Source organism: Globicephala melas, chromosome 3 (assembly GCF_963455315.2).
Source record: "Globicephala melas chromosome 3, mGloMel1.2, whole genome shotgun sequence".
Classification (NCBI taxonomy): Eukaryota; Metazoa; Chordata; class Mammalia; order Artiodactyla; family Delphinidae; genus Globicephala; species Globicephala melas.
In genome coordinates, this window is record NC_083316.1 from 62315616 (window position 1) to 62336363 (window position 20748).

General features: G+C 40.2%; 2 protein-coding genes across 4 annotated transcripts in view; one reads left to right on the forward strand and one right to left on the reverse strand.

Moving 5' to 3' along the window:
* The window catches only part of DMGDH (dimethylglycine dehydrogenase), a 63336-nt gene extending 62246 nt beyond the window's left edge, over positions 1-1090 (reverse strand). Inside the window, exon 1 of one of the 3 annotated variants that reach the window (XM_030842791.3) lies at positions 846-1088. In XM_030842791.3, coding sequence (XP_030698651.1) covers positions 846-931 — 86 coding nt within the window. In that variant the 5' untranslated portion in view covers positions 932-1088. Of the gene's footprint in view, positions 1-845 lie in introns of all 3 variants that reach the window. The other 2 variants (XM_060295928.2, XM_060295929.2) reach the window with 2 other exon arrangements.
* BHMT2 (betaine--homocysteine S-methyltransferase 2) lies at positions 1022-15408 on the forward strand. Its single transcript, XM_030842806.2, has 8 exons — positions 1022-1132; positions 4818-4950; positions 6806-6897; positions 7905-8096; positions 9338-9485; positions 10553-10735; positions 11003-11231; positions 14433-15408. Exons 1-8 carry the CDS (start codon positions 1100-1102, stop codon positions 14512-14514), a joined length of 1092 nt encoding a protein of 363 aa, XP_030698666.1. The 5' UTR covers positions 1022-1099; the 3' UTR covers positions 14515-15408.
* Positions 15409-20748: the final 5340 nt, after the last annotated feature.

Sequence of the window (20748 nt, forward strand, 5' to 3'; positions counted from 1 at the left end):
GTTTTTTTTTTGGTTTTTTTTCTGACTAGTGTGATTCTCCTTACTTATTCTTCTAGTACTTAACATCTAGTGCCTGGGAGAGTTACATGTGCTGACAATCATTTGGGAGACTCAATCTGACTTAGGCAACCTGGTTGGGGGAGGGAGGAGGAGGCATTTGAACCCCATTCCCCTAATTCTGACCCATTGTAGATACTTAATAGAGCTAAAGAATTGAACAGATGACTTCTTTTTCTCAAAGAAATCTAGAGAATAATTTTTCTGTCTACTTTAAAAACACACTGATAAACATTTTATTCCATAAAAAAAAACCCATAATAATCATGAAGTCCATTATCTATAAATCTTGGATCACCGCTTCCCTCCAATGTTTTCCAGGCTGAAGAGAGCCAGATGGAGTACAACGCTCTTCCTCGCTCAACGTCCTCTCACCGTGTACCTGCTTCTCTAATTATAAATATTGCTCGGTGGCTTGATATATTGATTTGCATGTCTGTCTTCCTAGCTAGATCATGAGCTTCCCCAAGACGCATTGTAAAAAGCAAGGTATAAGTAAGTCAAAGAAGATCATATATACACCTGCGTTTGCCTCCCCATACAGAAGACACTGCTAACAGTTGACTGGGGAAGGGAATGGGGATAGGAGAGTCTTTGCACCAGGAACCCTTTGATATTCTCACTTTGAACGGTTGTGCGTAGAAAAGAACACCCATAATTCGAGAAGAAAGCCGAATGCCCACTTCTCGGGGTCGGAAGCACCCCTAACCCGGAGACCGCCTCAGCCCTGCGCTCGCACCCCGCAGCTGCCCAGCCGCGGGCCTCCGCGCAGACCCGGCCCCACTCACCCTTCGCGGCCGCAGACGGAAAGTAGGCGGCCGGGGGAGCCCCGCAGCGGGAAGCCCCGCAGCCGCAGCGCGCCCAGGCAGAACATGCCGAGGTCGAGGCCATAGGGCGAGGGCGCAGGCACCTACTCCCAAGCCAGCAGACAGCAGGGGCGGTGGGGGGCGGTGGGAGGTGGTGGGACCCTCCCCCCGGCGAGGGGCGGGCTTCTGGCTCCGTGCGCTGCCCGCCACTCAGCGCCCGCCACAGCCGCTCCGCGATGGCGCTGGCCGGAAGCCCCGGAGCCAAGAAGGTGAGTTTCGGGGAAACCGGAAGGTACTCAGCCCTCCTGGCCGCGGGGCTTCACCTCAGCCCCTAATCAAGCTCTGCGGTCTGGGCGAGGCACCTGGACGGCTCTGAGCCTCGGTTTACCCGCTCGCGAATCGCCTGGACGACGGTAGTGCCTAGGTGTCAGGATGAGATAACAATATTGGGTAGCATTTATGGAGCCTTGACTCGCTGCCCTGCACTGCGCGAGTGCTTCATGCAAATTATCTCCTCTTCACGTTTATTCCCATTTTACAGGTGAGGAAACTGAGGCTCAGAGTCCGAGACCCTAGCTCAGGGTCACCGATCTAGTCCAGGTGGAGCAGGGGTTTGAAGTCCAGCCATCGGACTCAGGCCGCGCTCACATTTCCTGCCCTCTGCCCGCCCGCACCTACAGCTCTTCGACTCAATGGCCCCAGTGCTCGCGCCCCTCGTGTGTTTGGGAAGGGCCGTTGCCTGGTCTCCCAAGCCTCGGACTGGCCTGAAACCGGTCCCGGGCATGGACACCCCCAGACCCGCGGCGGGGATGGAGGGTGGGGTGCGCGGAGCCGGGGGTGGGGCCTCCGCCTCATCTCACGCCGTAGTCTGGGTCTCTGGGCTCCCCTTTCCCGATCTGCTCGCCAGCTGTCGCCCTGTTCTCCCATTTTTACGCTGGATGTGTGTGTGGTGGGGAGAAGGGGTGACAAAACAAAATTAGGAAAAGGGCATGAACTTGGACGCGGGACATCTCCAAACTCCTCGAGGCAACCCATCTGTGCTCCCTAATTCAGAAGAGAGGGTGGGGAAGGAAGGGGGGATGTGCACCACCGTTTTACTTAGTAATACTAAAAAGATAGGAACAACCAAGATGCCCTGCAATAGTGGGCTCCGTAAATAAAGTACATCCATTTAATAAGTTATTAGGCAGCCAATTAAAAAGCTAAGTATGGGAACAGGCAAAGTGCTTTGCAATGTTAAGTTACAAAAGGAGATATATCACAGACTGATCCCAACTACATAAAAATATTTATACACACACTGTAAGGAAGGACACAATAATGGTAGTAGTTCCATAAGATGTGGAATATAGGTTTAAAAAACTTAACAAAAAAACATATTCTGGTTATGTTTTTCTGATTATAAAGGTAAAACATGGGCATTGAAGCAAATGAGCATGATAAAAAGAAAAAGAAGCAAAGAACATTGTGCTGACTTCTTTCTCTGAACTTTCTCTAATACTATGTTCACTTTTACAGTTCATTTTTTTTTAAGGTTTTTTAAAAGTATGCTGTCCCTGTCCTATTTTTCCTGGCCTCTGCTCTTTGCAACACCAAGATTATCATATGAGAATCCATGTTAATGTGTACCTGGGAGTTAAGATGTTAGTGGGGCAGAGCTAACCTCACCTCTCTGCTCAGCTAACAGGTGCATTTTAAGAATTCATTTAACTGCTACAGAGGACACCTCCAATTGCTTCTTTAATCCAAAAGAGCAGTCCTGGTGGCAATTTCAGGCAGATGGACCTCTGGCAGCTTCCTGCCATAGGGTGAAGTTGGTCTACTCCTCTGTGTATGAATAGAGGTGCCCCGAAGCCAGATCTTAAATCCAAGAGGTCTAGATACTGTTATCTGCAAAAAGAGGGCATAAACTCCTCTCAGAGATCACCATCAGATCCAAGGCAGAGTCACTGCCACACTGAAAGGGAAGATGGAATGAAAATATAAATATGCTGCAAATAATTTCCAGTGCTCTTTATTTTACACAGTCCTGTCATTCTAGAGCTGGCTTTAGATCATACAGGTGTAGCAGTTAACTGAGGTGGTAAGTCTAGCGGTGAAGGAGGGGCTAAAAGATGCTCTGAATTCAAATATTGATAGTTTAGTTATTTTGCTAATGGCTGTTTAGAAAACTGGCAAAATTTTAAATGTTGGACAAACATCCAGATAACAGATCAAAATGCCTTACATTTACTTGGTATCATGAAGGCAACAGTCAAAATTTGCACTGTCATTTTCTTAAAATCCTAGCTAATTTTCTATTAAAGAGTATCAATCTTCTTCCTCCTTGTCAGGACCAAGCTTATAGCATATGTGAGGTATGTGCCATTTTCAAAACCGTCCTGTCCGTCTGCTAACTCTTGGCATATTTTATTAAGGGCCTACTCTTTGTTAGGTGCTGTATGAGGTGACAGAGCCTCAAGCATCTTACAGCTCTGGTTAACAGAGCTGGGCTCCATTCCACTTCCCTCCACAGGAAAATGGAGATGTGGTGGAGATAGTGGCCTGGTACTTAGCCTCAGGGCAACCGCTTCCAATGTACCTTCCTGGGCTGCAGATATGACTGGTCAGAAGGGGCAGTGGGAACCTTTCCTCCCCCACTCATGCACTGCTCTGTGTCCAGCTGTAGGCAGGGCTGAGAGGAACTGGCTGGTATTTTCAACAAAAGGCTGTATCTTCAACGAATGCAGTCTATACAAGAGGGATAGGGATCCCCATGGGGGTGTTTGCAGTTTTTATAAATCGCAGGGAAGTTCTCTCTGAAAAAATGACACTTGACCTTTAAAGACCTGAAGAAAATCAGAGGGCGAGCCATTCAGGTATCTGGGGAAGCACTTTGTAGACAATGGAAACCGTAGCTTTGGATAACTGCTCTGGATGCAACCTTATATTCAGATTATGGGTGGGCTGACTCGAAAGGTGGTAAATAGAGACTAGGTTAGGAATTTAGAAGGTCTGATGTCTGCTTTTTCACTTACTGAGCTCTATGATCTTGAGCAAGTCACTTAGCCTCTCTGAACCTCAGTTTCCTCGTCTATAAAGTGGGAATAAAAACTATCCGCCTTGCCTAGCTCCCAAAGTTGTTAAGAGTACCAAATGATAACGTGTCCGTGAACATGCTGGAAAATGTAGAGTATAATTATAAAATGTTGTGTCCAATAGGATTATGTCCAGTGGTTCACACACAAAAGAGGTTTATTTTTCTCACCTAACGAGAGGTCTAGCGGACGGTCACCGTCCACGGCCTCTGCAGCTACTCCAAGATGTCATTAAGACACCAGGCTGCAGTTGTCAGCCTGCGTGTGGCTTTCAGTGGCATGGCTGCAAGATGATGGCTATACCTCCAGGGCTTAAGCTGACATTCCACACAGGACAGAGAAAAGGGGACAAGAGGGAAGGGAGTGGGCATCTGTATCAGGAAAGGAAAACTTTTCTAGAAATCTTCAGCAGACTTTCACTTATTTCCCATTGGCCAACACTGTGTCACATGGCCACCCCACTCAGCAAAGGAGCCTGAGGATTTTTTTTTTTTTTCAGTTGGGGACATTGTCTCCCCAAACAAAATATATTAGCAAAGAAGAGGAGAAAAAAAATGCACATTATGTGACTAGCAGTGTCTGCCACAAACATCTTGAAAAACCAAAATAACCATTATGGAATCAGCACTTTAACTACAATTTGACTCAGATTAAATTGTATTTGAGAAAAAATAGTCACAGAACTTTGCACAAAACAAGTACCTGGATTGTCCAATAATAGAGTATTCTCAATCTTTCTGAAATACTATTAGGCACGGATGATTTCGACAGAACTGGAGCTGTGAGAGCATTGTACCACCTTTCCTAAAATTAGAAACTGCTTTTAGGAAAAAAAAAAAAAGAGGGGTCTTAGGTGATTTTTCTTTCTCTTCTTCAGGGCATTTTGGAACGTCTGGATAGTGGGGAGGTTGTGGTTGGAGACGGCAGCTTTCTCATAACTCTGGAGAAGAGGGGCTACGTGAAGGCCGGGCTCTGGACTTCAGAAGCCGTAGTAGAACATCCAAGTGCAGGTCGGTGCCAGCATCACCCCTGAGTGTTTATCTGGGTGACATTTTGCTTAAATCTGACTGAGAGAAGATAAATAAAAGCGAGCATTTTCTTTCTTTTTTAAATAGATTTATTTATTGTAGTTATTTATTTATTTTTGTCTGCACTGGGTCTTCATTGCTGCGTGCGGGCTTTCTCTAGTTGCGGTGAGCAGGGGCTGCTCTTTGTTGTGGTGCACGGGCTTCTCATTGTGGTGGCTTCTCTTGTTGCAGAGCACGGGCTCTAGGCGCGCAGGCTTCAGTAGTTGTGGCATGCGGGCTCAGTAGTTGTGGCTCGTGGGCTCAGTAGTTGTGGCTCATGGGCTTCGTTGCTCCTCAGCATGTGGGATCTTCCCAGACCAGGGATTGAACCCGTGACCCCTGCATTGGCAGATGGATTCTTAACCACTGCGCCACCAGGGAAGTTCCGTGAGCGTTTTCTAGGGACTGATTCACTTGCCCAAACTGCCAAGATGTGGAGATAGTGGCAGTACACGAGCTGAAGAAAGGGCTTCTCTCTCCTTCCTTCCCTCCTCTACACACACACACACACACACACACACACACACACACACACTTGCATCTTCATATTCAGGGAGTGCTAAAATATACATACCAATATTTGTTCCATGAATATTTACCTTGTATATTCAAGAGTTTCCTTAACATAGTAAAACTGTTATTGCTTCAGATTCATCCTTCTGGCTAATTTGCATACGATATTAAAACAGTACATTTGGTAGGGACGATTAATGGTAACCACCAGCTTAACAGAATATAGACAAATAGCAAATATAGATTTGCAAACATATATGTAGCAAATATAGATATATATAGCAAATATAGATTTGCTGTTCTAAATGAAAGTGGGAAATAAAGCCAAAGAAGATATGGGTGAAACGGGATACAAGCTGGGAATGGAACTTTTGATTCACTCTGATTTTATTCATATATACACAGTGTATCAGACAAACATGGGTCATGTCTAGGTCCTTCTACTGACCAGCTGAGTGACCTTGAACAAGTCATTTGACCTCTGAGGATCAGTTTCTTCATCTGTCACACGGGGGCATGACATGGGCTGGTTGTGAGGACTTGTGAACTAACCCACATGAAATGCCCATATAAGTACCCAATGGCCATGATTACTGTTTCATCAGACACCCAGAGTTATATGGTAGGACAGAGTTTTGTCTTTCTGGTGTTAGCAGGAAGATTTCATCTGACCCAAGAAGAACTCATTCTTAATTTTAGAAAATCTTCTTTGCTCAACCAGGAAGAAAGTGTTGAAATAGCAAGGATAAAGACTGAGTTGGGGAGGAGATAAAGGGAGAGAGAGGAAGGAGTTTCTGATGGGCCAAGGAAAGCTCCCTGACTGCGTTTCCCCAGCTGCTTGCTATTGAATACACTTGATAGGGGCGCCACCCATATGCATTCTGCCCACTGTGAGAATTCCCTCATCCTACTTTGAGGGCCCCCCAATGCTGACTGTAAGTAGACGAGCTACATCCTTCATGACACCGGCAAATGAATAAACCCTCTCTAGACCAAGAGACCAAGGGACAGTTGGCCAACTGGGCCTTAGTGTCTGCATGTGACTGCACCAGGCCGTGGGGCCCACTAGCAGGTCAACATGAGGCTACTCTAAACAGCCCCCATTTGGTATGGACTCTGCCTTGCCCCTAAATTCTGCTGACCTGAATCTGAATTTCTTTATAAATACCAGGTTTGAAATTGTGTATGATTGAAAGAGATGTGAGTGGATGAGCTGCCGCTGAAAATGATAGCTTCTGTGATTTTTACTTTTTTAATTTCAATGGAAAAAACAACTCCTTTGTAGTTCGTCAGCTTCACATGGAATTCTTGAGAGCAGGATCAAATGTCATGCAGACTTTCACCTTTTCTGCCAGTGAGGACAAGATGGAAAGTCAGGTAAACGATAATGGGGCAGGTGGGAGTGAGGAGGGGCGGGGAGAGGGATCATCTATAATAAAAATAACCTCTTGATGGGAATCCATGGAATTGACCTGATGTGTTACTACACTTTATTACAAAAAATAATAAAGTATTTTTTTAAAAAAATAATAAAATATTTTTTTCCTCCACATAAAGTATCTATCCAGTAATTAATCATGATGTAAACATATAGGTACTAAGTAAATAAGCATTTTCTGTCTCTTTATCTAGGGAAGGGGGTAGGACTGGGAGAAAATATGCCATTAGAAGGGCATGACCATCCTTCTGTGATATGTTTTTGTAGGGAAAGAACACTTTATAGATGCTCTTGTTACCTTCTCATTTCACATTCTTCTCTTCTGACTTGTCCATGTTGAGATAGGGTGGTCCTAGGGAACACAGCACTAGCCTAGGAATGAGGAGAATTGGGTTTTATACCCAACTTTGCCACCTATTGGTTGTGCGACTTTGTGTTAGACACTTAAAGACATGGAGAACTGGTTTACTCTGCCAAATGGAGATAACTGATACTTACTTACATGCATAGGGTTGTTGAGAAAAGTGGGTAAGGATGTGGAAGTATTGTGAGATATTCTGCAAATATAAAGTATTAATACTTGTCAACGTTAATGCCCATTTATTCATTCAACCAACCAACATTTATTGAGTACCTGTTATAGTCCATTCTCTATGCTAGATACAAAGATGATACAAAGGCATAGACACTATTCTGAAGTGGCTCACAGTCAAGTATGGGAGACAAACAAATGAGCATTTACTAAAATCCAGTGTGGTAAGTACAATATGAACATACAAGCTCACTGGGAGTAGAGATGATACCCAACTCGGCTGGTCTTCTCGAATTGCAGTTTAAACCAGTGACTTGTGCTCATGCTACTTGCTCATTGCCCCCTTGGATATCTATTATATCTCACCTTTAAAATGCCAGGCTCACCATGTGTACTCTTGCTGTCTAACCTCAGTGGGAAGCTGTAAACACCGCTGCCTGTGACCTTGCCAGAGAAGTAGCCAACAAAGGTGATGCTTTGGTAGCAGGGGGGATCTGCCAGACATCACTGTACAAACACCACAAGGATGAAGCTAGAATTAAAAAACTTTTTCGACAACAGCTAGAGGTTTTTACCAGGAAAAATGTGGACTTCCTGATTGCAGAGGTAAGCCTAACATTAAAGGGGCAGGGCTGGAAGGGGCTGTGGGAGGGGAGGATAGAGGCTGTCCGGGAGTAAAGCCTAGAGGGTAGGCGGCTGCTCAGGCCTCACCATTAATACTTAGTGCCAAGTAGTAGTTGCCCTGCTCTCCTCCATCCCTGCCTTGCTCACTCCCATCTGTCTGCTTTCACTAAAGCTATAACATCTGAGTGATATTTTGAAGTTAGAATCAATAAGCGTTGTCACTGACTGGATATGAAGGCCCGGAATATCCTCTTTCTCTCATCTCCCTATTTCCCATCATGATTGCTACCATCTAGAGTCAAGGCCTCAACCCAGCTCTTCACCCCCAACAAGGACAATAGCCTCCCAACTGCTAGTTCCCCAATCTCCCTACTGAACTTACTGAAAACCTTGCTACATCAACCTTCCCAAGGCTTAGGGCTACCCAAGCCTGGCTAACCCACCAGGAAAAAATCATCTACAGAAATGAACACAAACTCTGCCCTACATGTTCTCCAGATGGATAAGAACACAAGTTTGTTTTTTAAGAACCTCTCTTTTGACTTTCTCTGCCATTCCTCACACACTGCTTCTGCAGAATCTAAGTCAAAAAGGAAGAAACAGGGAGATTTCTGCTAGCTTTTCTCCACTTACTTAAATTAAGTTCAGCTTTTCAATTGTGGCACTTATGGGGTTTCCTGGGAAGCACCCCTGCAAATGGCCTGGGTTTACCAGACAAGGTGTCCTGTCTACCATTGGCAAAGACACTCAGTAGCTACATCTCCCTTCTCTATGCCTTGATGTTCTCATCTGGGGAACTAATCATATTTCCCTTCATACTTTATGGAGCACTTTAGAATATTGAACTAGAAGTGAATATAAAAGTATTTTGAATTGTAAAGCATGATAAACAATTATTCTGCCAAGATCACCCAAGTTCCATAAAAAATGAGTCCAAAATTTATTAGCAAAACTTTTGTTCCTTCAAAAGTATGATTTTAAATAGTTACTTTAAAACCTTTTTTAGTATGATATCTGAATGAAAACCTATATGTTATTGTTAAAGGAATTAAAATATTTGCTCAGAAAAGTATTCTGTAGTCAGTCTGATAGAGACACATTTCTTAGCACATTTTATCACATATATTTGGTAATTTTTATAACTGTTCTTGTAATATTTGCGGTCTACCACTCAAAATCTGCTTTATATTTGGACCAATAGAAGAACATGAAATTTCTCTTAGTATTTTGAACATGCTGAAGAAGCTGTGTGGGCTGTGGAAGTCTTAAAAGAAGCCAGAAAACCCGTGGCAGCCACCATGTGCGTAGGCCCAGAGGGAGACATGCATGGTGTAACACCTGGAGAATGTGCTGTGAAGCTGGTGAAGGCAGGTAATGTGGACCCATGATGTGACAAGCAGTTCAGTTATTGTTTATGACATGTTTCTTAACATTGGGAGAGCAGTTTGGAAATAAAAACATTAATTGGAATCTATCTCTTTATCTGTAAAACTGAGGAGGTGGAGGGGGACAGCTAATTTCTAAGACACCTTCCAACTATTAAAAAAGAAAATAAAGATCTTTATGTCTGTTTTTGTGCCAGTACCATACTGTTTTTATGACTGTAGCTTTGTGGTATAGTCTGAAGTCAGGGAGCATGATTCCTTCAGCTCTGTTCCTCTTTCTCAAGATTGTTTTGGCTATTCAGGGTCTTTTGTGTTTTCATACAAATTTTAAAATTATTTGTTCTAGTTCTCTGAAAAATGCCATTGGTAATTTGGTAGGGATTGCACTGAATCTATAGATTGCCTTGGGTAGTATGGTCATTTAAAAATATTGATTCTTCCAATCCAAGAACACTGTATATCTTTCCATCTGTGTTGTCTTCAATTTCTTTCATCAGTGCCTTATAGTTTGTGGAGTACAGGTCTTTTGCCTCCTTAGGTGGGTTTATTCCTAGGTATTTTATTCTTTTTGATGCAATGGTAAACGCGATTGTTTCCTTAATTTCTTTTTCTGATGTTTTGTTGTTAGTGTATAGAAACAAAGTCAGACAGAGAAAGACAAATATCATATCACTTATATGTGGAATCTAATAAAATGATAAAAATGAACTTATTTACCAAACAGAAATAGACACAGAAAACAAACTTATGGTTCCCAAAGGGAAACGGGGTGGGGGGAGGGGAAAATTAGGAGTTTGGGATTAAAAGATTCACACTCCTATATATAAAATAGATAAACAACAAGGACCTACTGTATAGCACAGGGAACTATATTCAATATCTTGTAATAACCTATAATGAAAAAGAATCTGAAAAAGTACATACGTATAACTGAATCACTTGACTGTACATCTGAAACTAATGCAACATTGTAAATCAACTGTACTTCAATTTTTAAAAATAAACAAGTAAATACATTTTGAAACAAGTAAATAAATGTATTTCTTTGCATAGGGGCTTCAATCGTTGGTGTGAACTGCCGATTTGGGCCCTGCACCAGCCTGAAGACAATGAGACTCATGAAGGAAGGCCTATGGGCTGCAGGGCTGAAAGCACACTTGATGGTGCAGCCCCTGGGGTTCCACATGCCCGACTGTGGCAAAGGAGGGTTTGTGGATCTCCCCGAATATCCCTTCGGTAAGCTCAGGCACATATTAGAGACCTTGTGGTTTCTTGTTGTGACAAAACGGAAATGGCTATAATGAACAACTACAGTACAGACTTACGATACGAGGCAAAGACTTTATAAGACAAAGACTTTCAGTGTTAACCAAAAATTAGCTATCTGAGGAATTCATACTCTAAAATTTATAGTTTCTTCATTGAAAAAAGAAAATACCCCTTGAGCATCGATGGTCTGAATATAGAGATGGTAACAGAAGTGCCGTAACTGTTGTATTACAGCACTGGAGCCCAGAGTTGCAACCAGATGGGATATTCAAAAATACGCCAGAGAGGCCTACAACCTGGGGGTCAGGTACATAGGTGGGTGCTGTGGATTTGAGCCCTACCACATCAGGGCGATTGCAGAGGAGCTGGCCCCGGAAAGGGGATTTTTGCCTCCGTCTTCTGACAAACATGGCAGCTGGGGAAGTGGTCTCAACACGCACACCAAACCCTGGATTAGAGCCAGGTAGGAATTTTTTAATTAACTTACTGTTTTCCTCTAATCTCATTTTATTGATTGTTAGCATTATGCATGCACATGGTAATACAAATTCAAAAGTATAGAAGTATACAAAATGAAAGGTAAAAGCCGCCCATTTCTGACACCCATCCCATTCCAGGGGTAACCTGTTTGCCATTTATGTTTTGAAGTCTTATTTCTCTATTTCTTGTTTTATCAATCTTAAGTGGTAATTACCCTTTATGAAAGCTGAGGGATTTAAATCACATAATCTTCCCCCTTGCCCTGATCTCCTTTTCACAAATTTGACTTATTACATTTTTGCTTGTTCTGTTGGCGATCTTTACAAGTTTGAATTTCATATTTAACTACTTGTTTTTTAATCCATCAATATGAGGCAGTATCTCTTGATTCCACTCTCTGTAAAATAAGAATTGCCTTCCTCCATTTCCCTCTACTTTTCCTCCCTCGTCTACCTCTTGGTTTCTTTAAGGTATACAACTAATTTTACATCATCAAGGTTTATAACCAAACACAGTATAAGCAAACACAGTGGCAATTCAGTAATTAAGTGTTCAATTCCATGTGAAATCAAGACTTGGAACATGTTTCAAACTGAAAACCTCGTTTTTTCCAGCAGGAGATTTCAATATTCAGGAAACCAGGGAAGGCCAGTCTGATCCTTCTCTTTCTCTGTCTTATGCTTGCAAACCTCCCTTCCCATATTGCTAATCATGGTTTCTGACCTCTTCAGATTCAAAGAGAGAGGAGAGCAGATGGAAAAGGGAGTAAACTTGTATTGCTTAATTGACACCCTATTAGGAAGACCACATTCTCTGGGCCTGGCAGATCCTCATGAGTGTATTTACAGTTCTTCAGAGGCTGCCACTGGAAACTTTTGTCTGTATTTCTCATGCCACAGGCATTGCATTTTTCTCTGAAAATTTTTCTCTGCTTTGCCCTCAGATCCCAACTTTCTCAGCAGGTCACTATAGATATAAACTATTTTGGGGAGTCTCATTTTCCTTCCTGGTGTTTCTCTTGAGCCTGATTTTAAATATGTCCAGGCTGGGTCCCTCTCTCCTATTAGGCTCAAAACTAGCTAGAAGACTTTTCATCTTTCCTTTAAGGAGACAAACTGAGAGTGTGGTCTGATCCCAATTTAACCACACTATCTTCACTCACAAAGTAGCTGACCCATTGGTCTCTGTGATCTAGATTTTCCAGTGTAGAGTCAAGTGAGTCATCTGACTGGCTCTTAGGCAACTACTTTGAAACTTCTGCAGAGTGTCTGTCTTGCTTTAATACCTGATATCTATCGTATCTTGTGCCACCAATAAAATTTCCAATCTAATATCCTGGTACCCTGATCACTATTTTCTAAACATTATTCACTGCAGAACCAAGAGAAGGAGAAATAAACCTATTTTACAAAACCTGAGCCCCTTGTGAGAGAACGTTCCAAGCATCAAGGTCAAATTGATTCTCTCCTCTTAGATTTCATCCATAGTCCAAACTCAGGCCATACTTTAATTTGCTTCATAGTTGGACTTTCTTTGTACAATGTTTGGTTTTATAGGAATTTCTAATTAACTTTCTTTTTTATTGTTGAAAGAAGAATAATAGACCTTCACCTTCTCTAAGGTCTTCCAATATCTAAATTATACTGTTTGTTACAATCACTTTATTATTGAAGATATTTTTCTGGGGGCTCCTTGAATTACTGTTCTGTTTTGAATTATTCTCTCTCTCTCTCTCTCTCTCTCACCTGTCAATCTTTTCCATCTTTTAGAAACTAACCACAATTTCTGCTCTTCTCTAATCAGAGCTGTTATGTCTTTAATCCATTTTGTACTTCTTTATCCATTTCAGTAGAATTTAGAACAGTCTTCATTTTTGAACATTTAGGACAATGTTCCTAGTGTAAATTAATTTAGATTGTAGAAGTAGGCAAGAAATCATTTAGGCAAACATTTCTTCTGGGAGGTATGGATATTTATCCAGGAAGATTTCTTTTTATAGGTCTCATGCTTAGAAAAAAAAGTACTAAATAGAAATATAGGGACTTCCCTGGTGGCCTGGTGGTTAAGAATCCTCCTGCCAATGCAGGGGACACAGGTTCAATCCCTGGTCTGGGAAGATCCCACATGCCGCAGAGCAACTCAGCCTGTGCACCACAACTACTGAGCCTACGCGCTCTAGGGCCCGTGTGCTGCAACTACTGAGCCTGCGCACCTAGAGCCTGTGCTGCACAACAAGGGAAGCCACCACAATGAGAAGCCTGCGTACCGCAACAAAGTGTAGCCCCTGCTCACCGCAACTAGAGAAAGCCCGCACACAGCAACGAAGACCCAACGCAGCCAAAAAATAAGTTAACTAATTAAATTACTTTAAAGAAAGAAATATAATTAAAAGGTGAGGAAAGTATACTTCGATGATGATTTAAATAGTTCAGATAAGTGAGAAATGGCTTTTTTTAATAAACACTGTCTAGGGATCCTTAAAATTCATTACCAATTTCAAATAAAACATTATTCTATAGAATAAAGCCAGACATTCCTTGTACCCTAAACTCCCAAACATACTGATGTTCACAAAAATTTGTGATTATCCAGAAACCTGTAGACACCCCAGATTTCTGACATTTTCATCATCCAAAAATATTGGTTTATTCAATGTTTCATAGGTAAAATGGAAAAACTATAAAAATACATTTAACACAAAGGTCTGTGACCAGGAAACTTTGTGTTCTTTCTTTGTCTAAAAACAAAGCACAAATACTGACAAATTAATTTGTATTCTGTTTTTGGTTACTTTTTGAAGAATTATACTTTGTCTCATTACGTTTAAAACTGGTTTCGTATACTTGTCATTATGTTAAAATATTGAGTAGAGCTAGAAGGACCCTGCTAGAAATTTCCGAATGAATATAATTCACAAAAACATGTAAAATTCAAACATGTTGTCTTTTTCTGAAAGGTGGTATGAAACCCAGTGATTGTTATTGAGGACAGAAATGTAGAAAGACTCCTGGAATTAATGGATATGGGCATAGTTTTTCTGTCTGTATGTTGAAACTGAAATTCTACTTTAGCCTGATCATCCACCAAACTTATGAGTATTTAGCCAATATCTATATAAAGTATTGGACTTACAAAATAGACATGAATCTTTTAATTGACTAACTATATATTTTTTAAATCACAGGGCTAGAAGGGAGTATTGGGAGAATCTGCTGCCAGCTTCAGGCAGACCTTTCTGTCCTTCATTGTCAAAGCCAGATGCCTAAGGAGTAATGAAAGAAAACACTGAAATAGCAGAATGGAAAGAAATTCCCCTCAAGCCCCATCTGGAACCCTTCCTCGCCACTATCCTCAGGCCACCCTGATGTCTCCAGCTGCTGAACAGCTAATGTGCTGTCAATTCAACATAGGATGCGTATTGCATTCCTGCTGTGCTTAAGCTCCGAGCAAGATGCTGGGGGAGATGCAAAGCTGATGCGAAAGGCTTCTCGTCCTCCAGGTACTCACTGTCCAGTAATGCTGCAGGACATGCTTTTGAAGGGAATCAAGAATAATGAAACTTGTCTTTTAGGGTGAATTTGAGATTTTAAAGTAACGAAGTCTGTGAGCAACAAACCCAGTGATTAATTACGGAGACTAAACTAGGTACAGAAGGGATAGAGCAGCATTCTAAACTAAAATGAAAGTAATGAGTCTGCCTTTCTTAAATGACTTGTATAATGACTCCAAAGGCAATCCCAAAGGAAAAGATGCAAAAAATGTTTTAGGACTTTTTAAAATAATCATATAACCTTCTAAAGTGATTACTTTCAGAGATGATTTTACTTAAAGGTGTTAGGTCCCAGAATTTTAAAAATGTGTCTATATAATCACAAATAGCTAGATTCTAAACTACCATGGACAAGGACAATGTGATATGCTTCTTATATTTTTCCTTAAAGTATTTATCATTGTGCCAGGCATACTAATAGATGCTCAATGAGATACTTATGTTAATTGTTTAAAATAAATAAAAATAGATAAACAGTTTTGGAAGACCTTTTGAAAATTCAGAGTTCAAATCTATCTTGGTCTAATATTTTCTTGACTTACATTTGAGCTATTTGCTACATGCCAATTTCTCTCTATTTTTCAAAACAATGTATCAATTTGTAACAATAAAATTAAAAATAATTTACCTTTTATAAAAGTGTTTGAATACTTTAAATTTTACGGACCTTCTTTGGAATAGTAATAACAACAAGCATTTATTACTTATTATGTTCCAGGCTCTTGCTTCTCTCTCTCTCTCCCCCTCTCTCCTCTCTATCATATATATATGATATATACATATATATGATGTAGGTTGACAAAAGCCAACCTACATTTATGAAACACACAGGTTTCATTTTGGGTTAGTAAGTGAAATGCTCAGAATAGAATGTTGATGAGATGGAAGTTGATAAAACTTCCAAGAGACAAACAGGTAACAAATAAAGTCCTTAAAAAATAGATTTCCTAGATTGAAAGATTCAAAATTTATATAGTAATGGATCACATTTTATTATAGATAATAATAAAAACATATTGGGGAAAAGTATTTCAAACCATTTGGTTCTAACTTCAATTTAATAATTATGCCCCAAAATAAAGTCAGAAAAGTATGCTCAGTCCTCCACTGTTATTGCCTTGGTCTGACAAGACTAGTAAATACATTTAGATAATTAAAAATAGTGGAAAAGTGAAAATTATATTTTATGTAGATGAAATGGTTATATAGCTAGAAATCTCAAGAAGAGCATCTGGAAAGCTCTTACAAACAACAGGAGAATTCAGTAAAGTTACTGGTTAAAAATTTTATATACAAAAGTCATTGCTTCTCTATATACACTTGACAATGATTTTGAAAGTATAGTGGAAATAAAGATCTATTTTATTTTTTCAGCAAAATGATTAAATATCTAGGAATAATATTACAAAAACTGTGTAAGAGCTGTTGAAGGAAAGTTGAGGATGCAAAGTAAGACGAATAAATCTACACACAAGCTCATAAAGAGAAAGACAATATTTTAAGTTACAAAGTTGTTTTAAATTGATAAATAAATGTAATATAATCCCAAGGGGAAAAAATCATGAGTACTGAGGGGAAATAGACATGCAAACCCTCAAGTGCACATGGGGGCGGGGGTTATATTCTAGGGGCTATGAGAAAATTAGATAAAGAGAGATAGTGAGGAAGGTGTGGCCTTGCCAGATAAGCACTATATATAACATAGTAATTAAAGCCACTGGATACTTGTATTAAAAAAAAGTTCAGTGGAACATATATGTATATATATAAATGTTAATGTATGATAAAGAGGGTATTATTTCAGGTCAGTAAGGGAAAGCTGGATTGATAAAGGAGGTATTTCAGGTTAGTGAGGAAAGCTTGACTGTTTAATAATGTTGGAAGGAACCTAGGAACCTAGGAAGAAAAAGTTGGATCTCTTAGAACAAGTTCAAGGTTGATCAAAGTTTTAAACATAAGTCCATAAGAGAAAAGCCATAAAAGAAAAAAAGAAACATAAATTTCACCATATAAAATTAAATGTGCGCACAAAACCCAAAATACTCTAAACAAAGTCAAATGGGAATAATGTGTAACGAGGGTTAGTAACCGCTATTCCAGTAAAGGGGTCTTAAGTTGTCTTAGTTCAACTATCCTCCCACCTGTGTAGATGTTGTGAGGAGGGCTCTCCTATGTGATTGGCCTTCAGAACTCCACGCCATTTTCTTGGGCTTACAGGTGTTTTGAGAGGAAGATGTACCCAGCTAGGGACCAAGCAAAGCCTTGGGGTCAGTACTAGCATCATCACCCTTGCTTGACCATCACTCTTTCACTGTGGGATATGATGCTGTGAGTCAGGTGCCACAGGAAACACAGGGCGCCTGGTAGAGGTGATGTGAGGTGCTGGGTAGTGAGTCTGCAGGCACTGACAGGGAGTTCAGGCAGCTTCTGAGCACTGATACACTATTCCTTAATGTGGTACTTAAGGAACCACAGGCCCAACTTGACTCTTTCCTTCCCAGGCAGCAGGTCCTCTCCCTTCTTCGGAAACGTCTGGGGATCAATTCTCAGCTCCTGTGGCCCACGTGCAGCTCATACTGTCTCTTCCCCACTTCCCCCAATGCCCCAAACCTTTTAAGTTTTCTGAAAAACCTCTTTCCCTCTTGCTCTGTTGATATAACACGATATTAGACCAAAAGGAATGGAGAAATGAGGTCCACTTTCCTAAAGGCACCCTTATTGGAGGTAGGGAAAATATTTGCTCTTTATCTTTCCAGTGCAGGAAAAAGAGGCAGAAAGAATAATAATTTATTCTTTCTTTTTAATCTGTAACTTATTATTATGCATAATAATTATTTACAGATTAAAGCAATCTGAGTGCTAGTATCCTGCCACAAATATTTACATACATTTGAAATACCAAGGGAGATTTTCCCTAACCTATAAATCAGAAAATAGATTTCCTTAACCTATTAAATATAGGAAAAGATATGCAACACATTCAAAATTAGGTAAATGTATGTGAAAACAAGAAGATACTCTTTTTACCTATCATTAACAACAACAACAAAAAAGATAATATCTTGTGTTGTTGAGAGTGTAAAGGAAAAGTCACTATTGTACATATGCTTTTCGTAGAAGCGTAAACTTGTACAAGCTATTTGGAAAGCAATTTGGCCATTCCTATCCAAATTTAGAATTCACACACCCTTGGAGGAGCAATGTCATTTCTAGGAATGTAGCCTACACTTATTTTCATATTTGTGCAAAAGCACAAGTCTGGACACTGCTAAAATATCCATCAGTGAAATACTAGTTAAGTGATTTATGGAACGTGTACAGGATGATAAACCATGGAGCCATTAAAAGGAATACATGCTATGTTATCATATGTTATTGCTTATATGTGGAATCTAAAAAAAGAATGATACAAATGAACTTATTTACAAAGCAGAAATAGGCTCACAGATATAGAAAACAAACTTATGGTACCAAAGGGGAAGTGGGAGAGGGATAAATTAGGAGCTTGGGATTAACAGTAGATATTAACACACTACAATATAAAATAAAGAACAAGGACCTACTGTTTGGCACAGGGAACTATATTCAATATCTTGTAATAACCTGTAATGGAAAAGAATCTGAAAATATATATATATATATATATGTATAACTGAAACACTTTGCTGTACACCTGAAACTAATACAACATTGTATATCAACTATATTTCAATAAAAAAAAATTTTTAATTAAAAAAGAAACAGAGTACCTGAGCTCAACATGTACTAAAGAGGAAGGACCTCCCAGACAAGTTCTAAATGAAAGTATGCTCCCATCATGCGTGTGTAGAATATTTCTGGGAGGAATGCTTCCCTCTTATGAAAGGAAGCCTAGTGATTGAAAGTATGGTGTAGAAGGAAGACTTCGTTTTCTCTGATACCTTTCTTAGTGTCTAAATGTGTTAATATGGGTAGTTATTACTTTTTCAATGAAATAAAAATTTTTTAATTTTTATAATTTTAACATTTATATCAAGATTTCTGATTGCAAGAGGGAAAATCAGATATCATGAGTTTCCTGTTGTGATACAGAATGAGAAACACTATATCAGCAATGATGTACCAGCCAAAGGTGCCTGAGTGGAATCTAATCAAGTCTTTGGATTCCACTTCCAATTTAGAGGAAATACAGGTGATCTAGGAATAAGGTAAATAATTCCACAAGGAAACAGTCAGGTGAATCATATATGCTATGGGATAGCTGGCCTGGTCCATTCCACAGATCCGTGTATTGGGAGTGCTCACGTGTGTAAAACAAACCAATGCAACTCATGGTCTCGTATTGGATCCTAGTTTTGACAAACCTACTGTAAAAGGCCTCTTGGGTACAAATTATGAAAAATTTAATATGGACTTGGTATTAAGGAATCAATTAATTTTGTCCTTACTTTTTAGAGATAAGAATTTTTAATGCATACTAAAATGTTAAATTACTATTTATAATTCACTTTAACTATTTTAACATATAAAAATGAGGGTTTTCTTAAAAAGCAAAATTCCTATAGGTTCTGATTTGGTATAGAGTAATTAAGAAAAAGGTCAAAAATGATCAGTGAAACTAAGAAAAACTGGTTTGAACTAGCACTTTCCAGTTCCATAGCAGATGTTTACTAGGGAGTTTCCAGGAACAGTAGATGGTCCGCTGATAAACCCTGCAGTGCTGTGTGTAGAAACAGCAACGCAGACCGGCAAATTGCTGACATGGAAACCATCACAAGGGATCGAAGAGATGTGCTGAAACCAAGAGGCGAAGTTCAGTTGGAAAAACAATTCCTGCTTCACAATGAACACAGCCACGATTTGATACCCTTAAGCAAAATCGTAAGCAAAGTTAAGCAACCCATTTTGGCTGTACAGCCAGCTGCCTTGAAGTCGAGCAGATATTTTGTCTAATCAATCATGAAAATGCTGAAGAGTTTCAGAAGGGTGCAATTTTGCCTGACATCAGAGTTATTTTATTAGAGTTTTGAGCAGAGTAGATGGGACATGCTGACTATGGCACCGCTGGCACTCACATTTCATTTCATTCCTGCTATTTGGTCAGAAGAGAAAGGAGAAGAGGAGAAAGAGGGAAGTAAAAGTTGTATTTTTCATCATAGGGGTTCATATGAGCTGGCCTCTTCAAAATAGTGAAGCTGGAGAAACATCTTGCCATGTGATGGTGACTACATACCATGAAGATTCTGCGCTCTCATACCAATTATATTCATTCATTCATTCATTTGTTCACTCAGCCACTCACTCGTCCATTTGTTCAAATAACATTTTCCTAGTGCTTGAACTCTGGTAGTTACTGCACCCCTCCCATGTGTTTCCAAAATACCCTACATTTATCATGAATAAGTACAATGTAGTTTTAATACTCCCTTGATCATTCCTGTTTATTTGCCTGTGCCCTACTAGAGGGGTCAGAGAAAATATCTGGTTAATTGATGTATTCCCATTACCTGGCACATTACAGAACTCAAAAAAGATGTGTTGGTTGAGTGAACGAATGAGTGGGTGAATGAATGTACAAACCAAGCTAGGGTCAAGGGATGCAAAGATGAATAAGCCACTGACTTATGCTGCCTTGTTGAATTCTCTTGCCAAAAATATTTTGAAGAACAAGTACCTGACATATGACAGACCGGCATCAGATTGTGTTCATTTGAAAAAGCTGAAGTTGGGGAGACTGGTGTGAGAAAAATAGGGGGCATCAGGAATCGGAAGGGCATGCTACGTAAGCAGAATGGCTCAGGGGCAACCCCAGGAAGGTCCTGGCTGGAGTAGATGGAGGAAGTGTTAAGGTAGAGGAGGGAGTTGGCACTCAGGGTCATTAGCAATGGAAAAAAACACACCTTCAAAAATGCATCATTGCCGTTTAAAATATGGAAACCACTTTGAAGTCTAAGAAAATGTAAAGCCAACA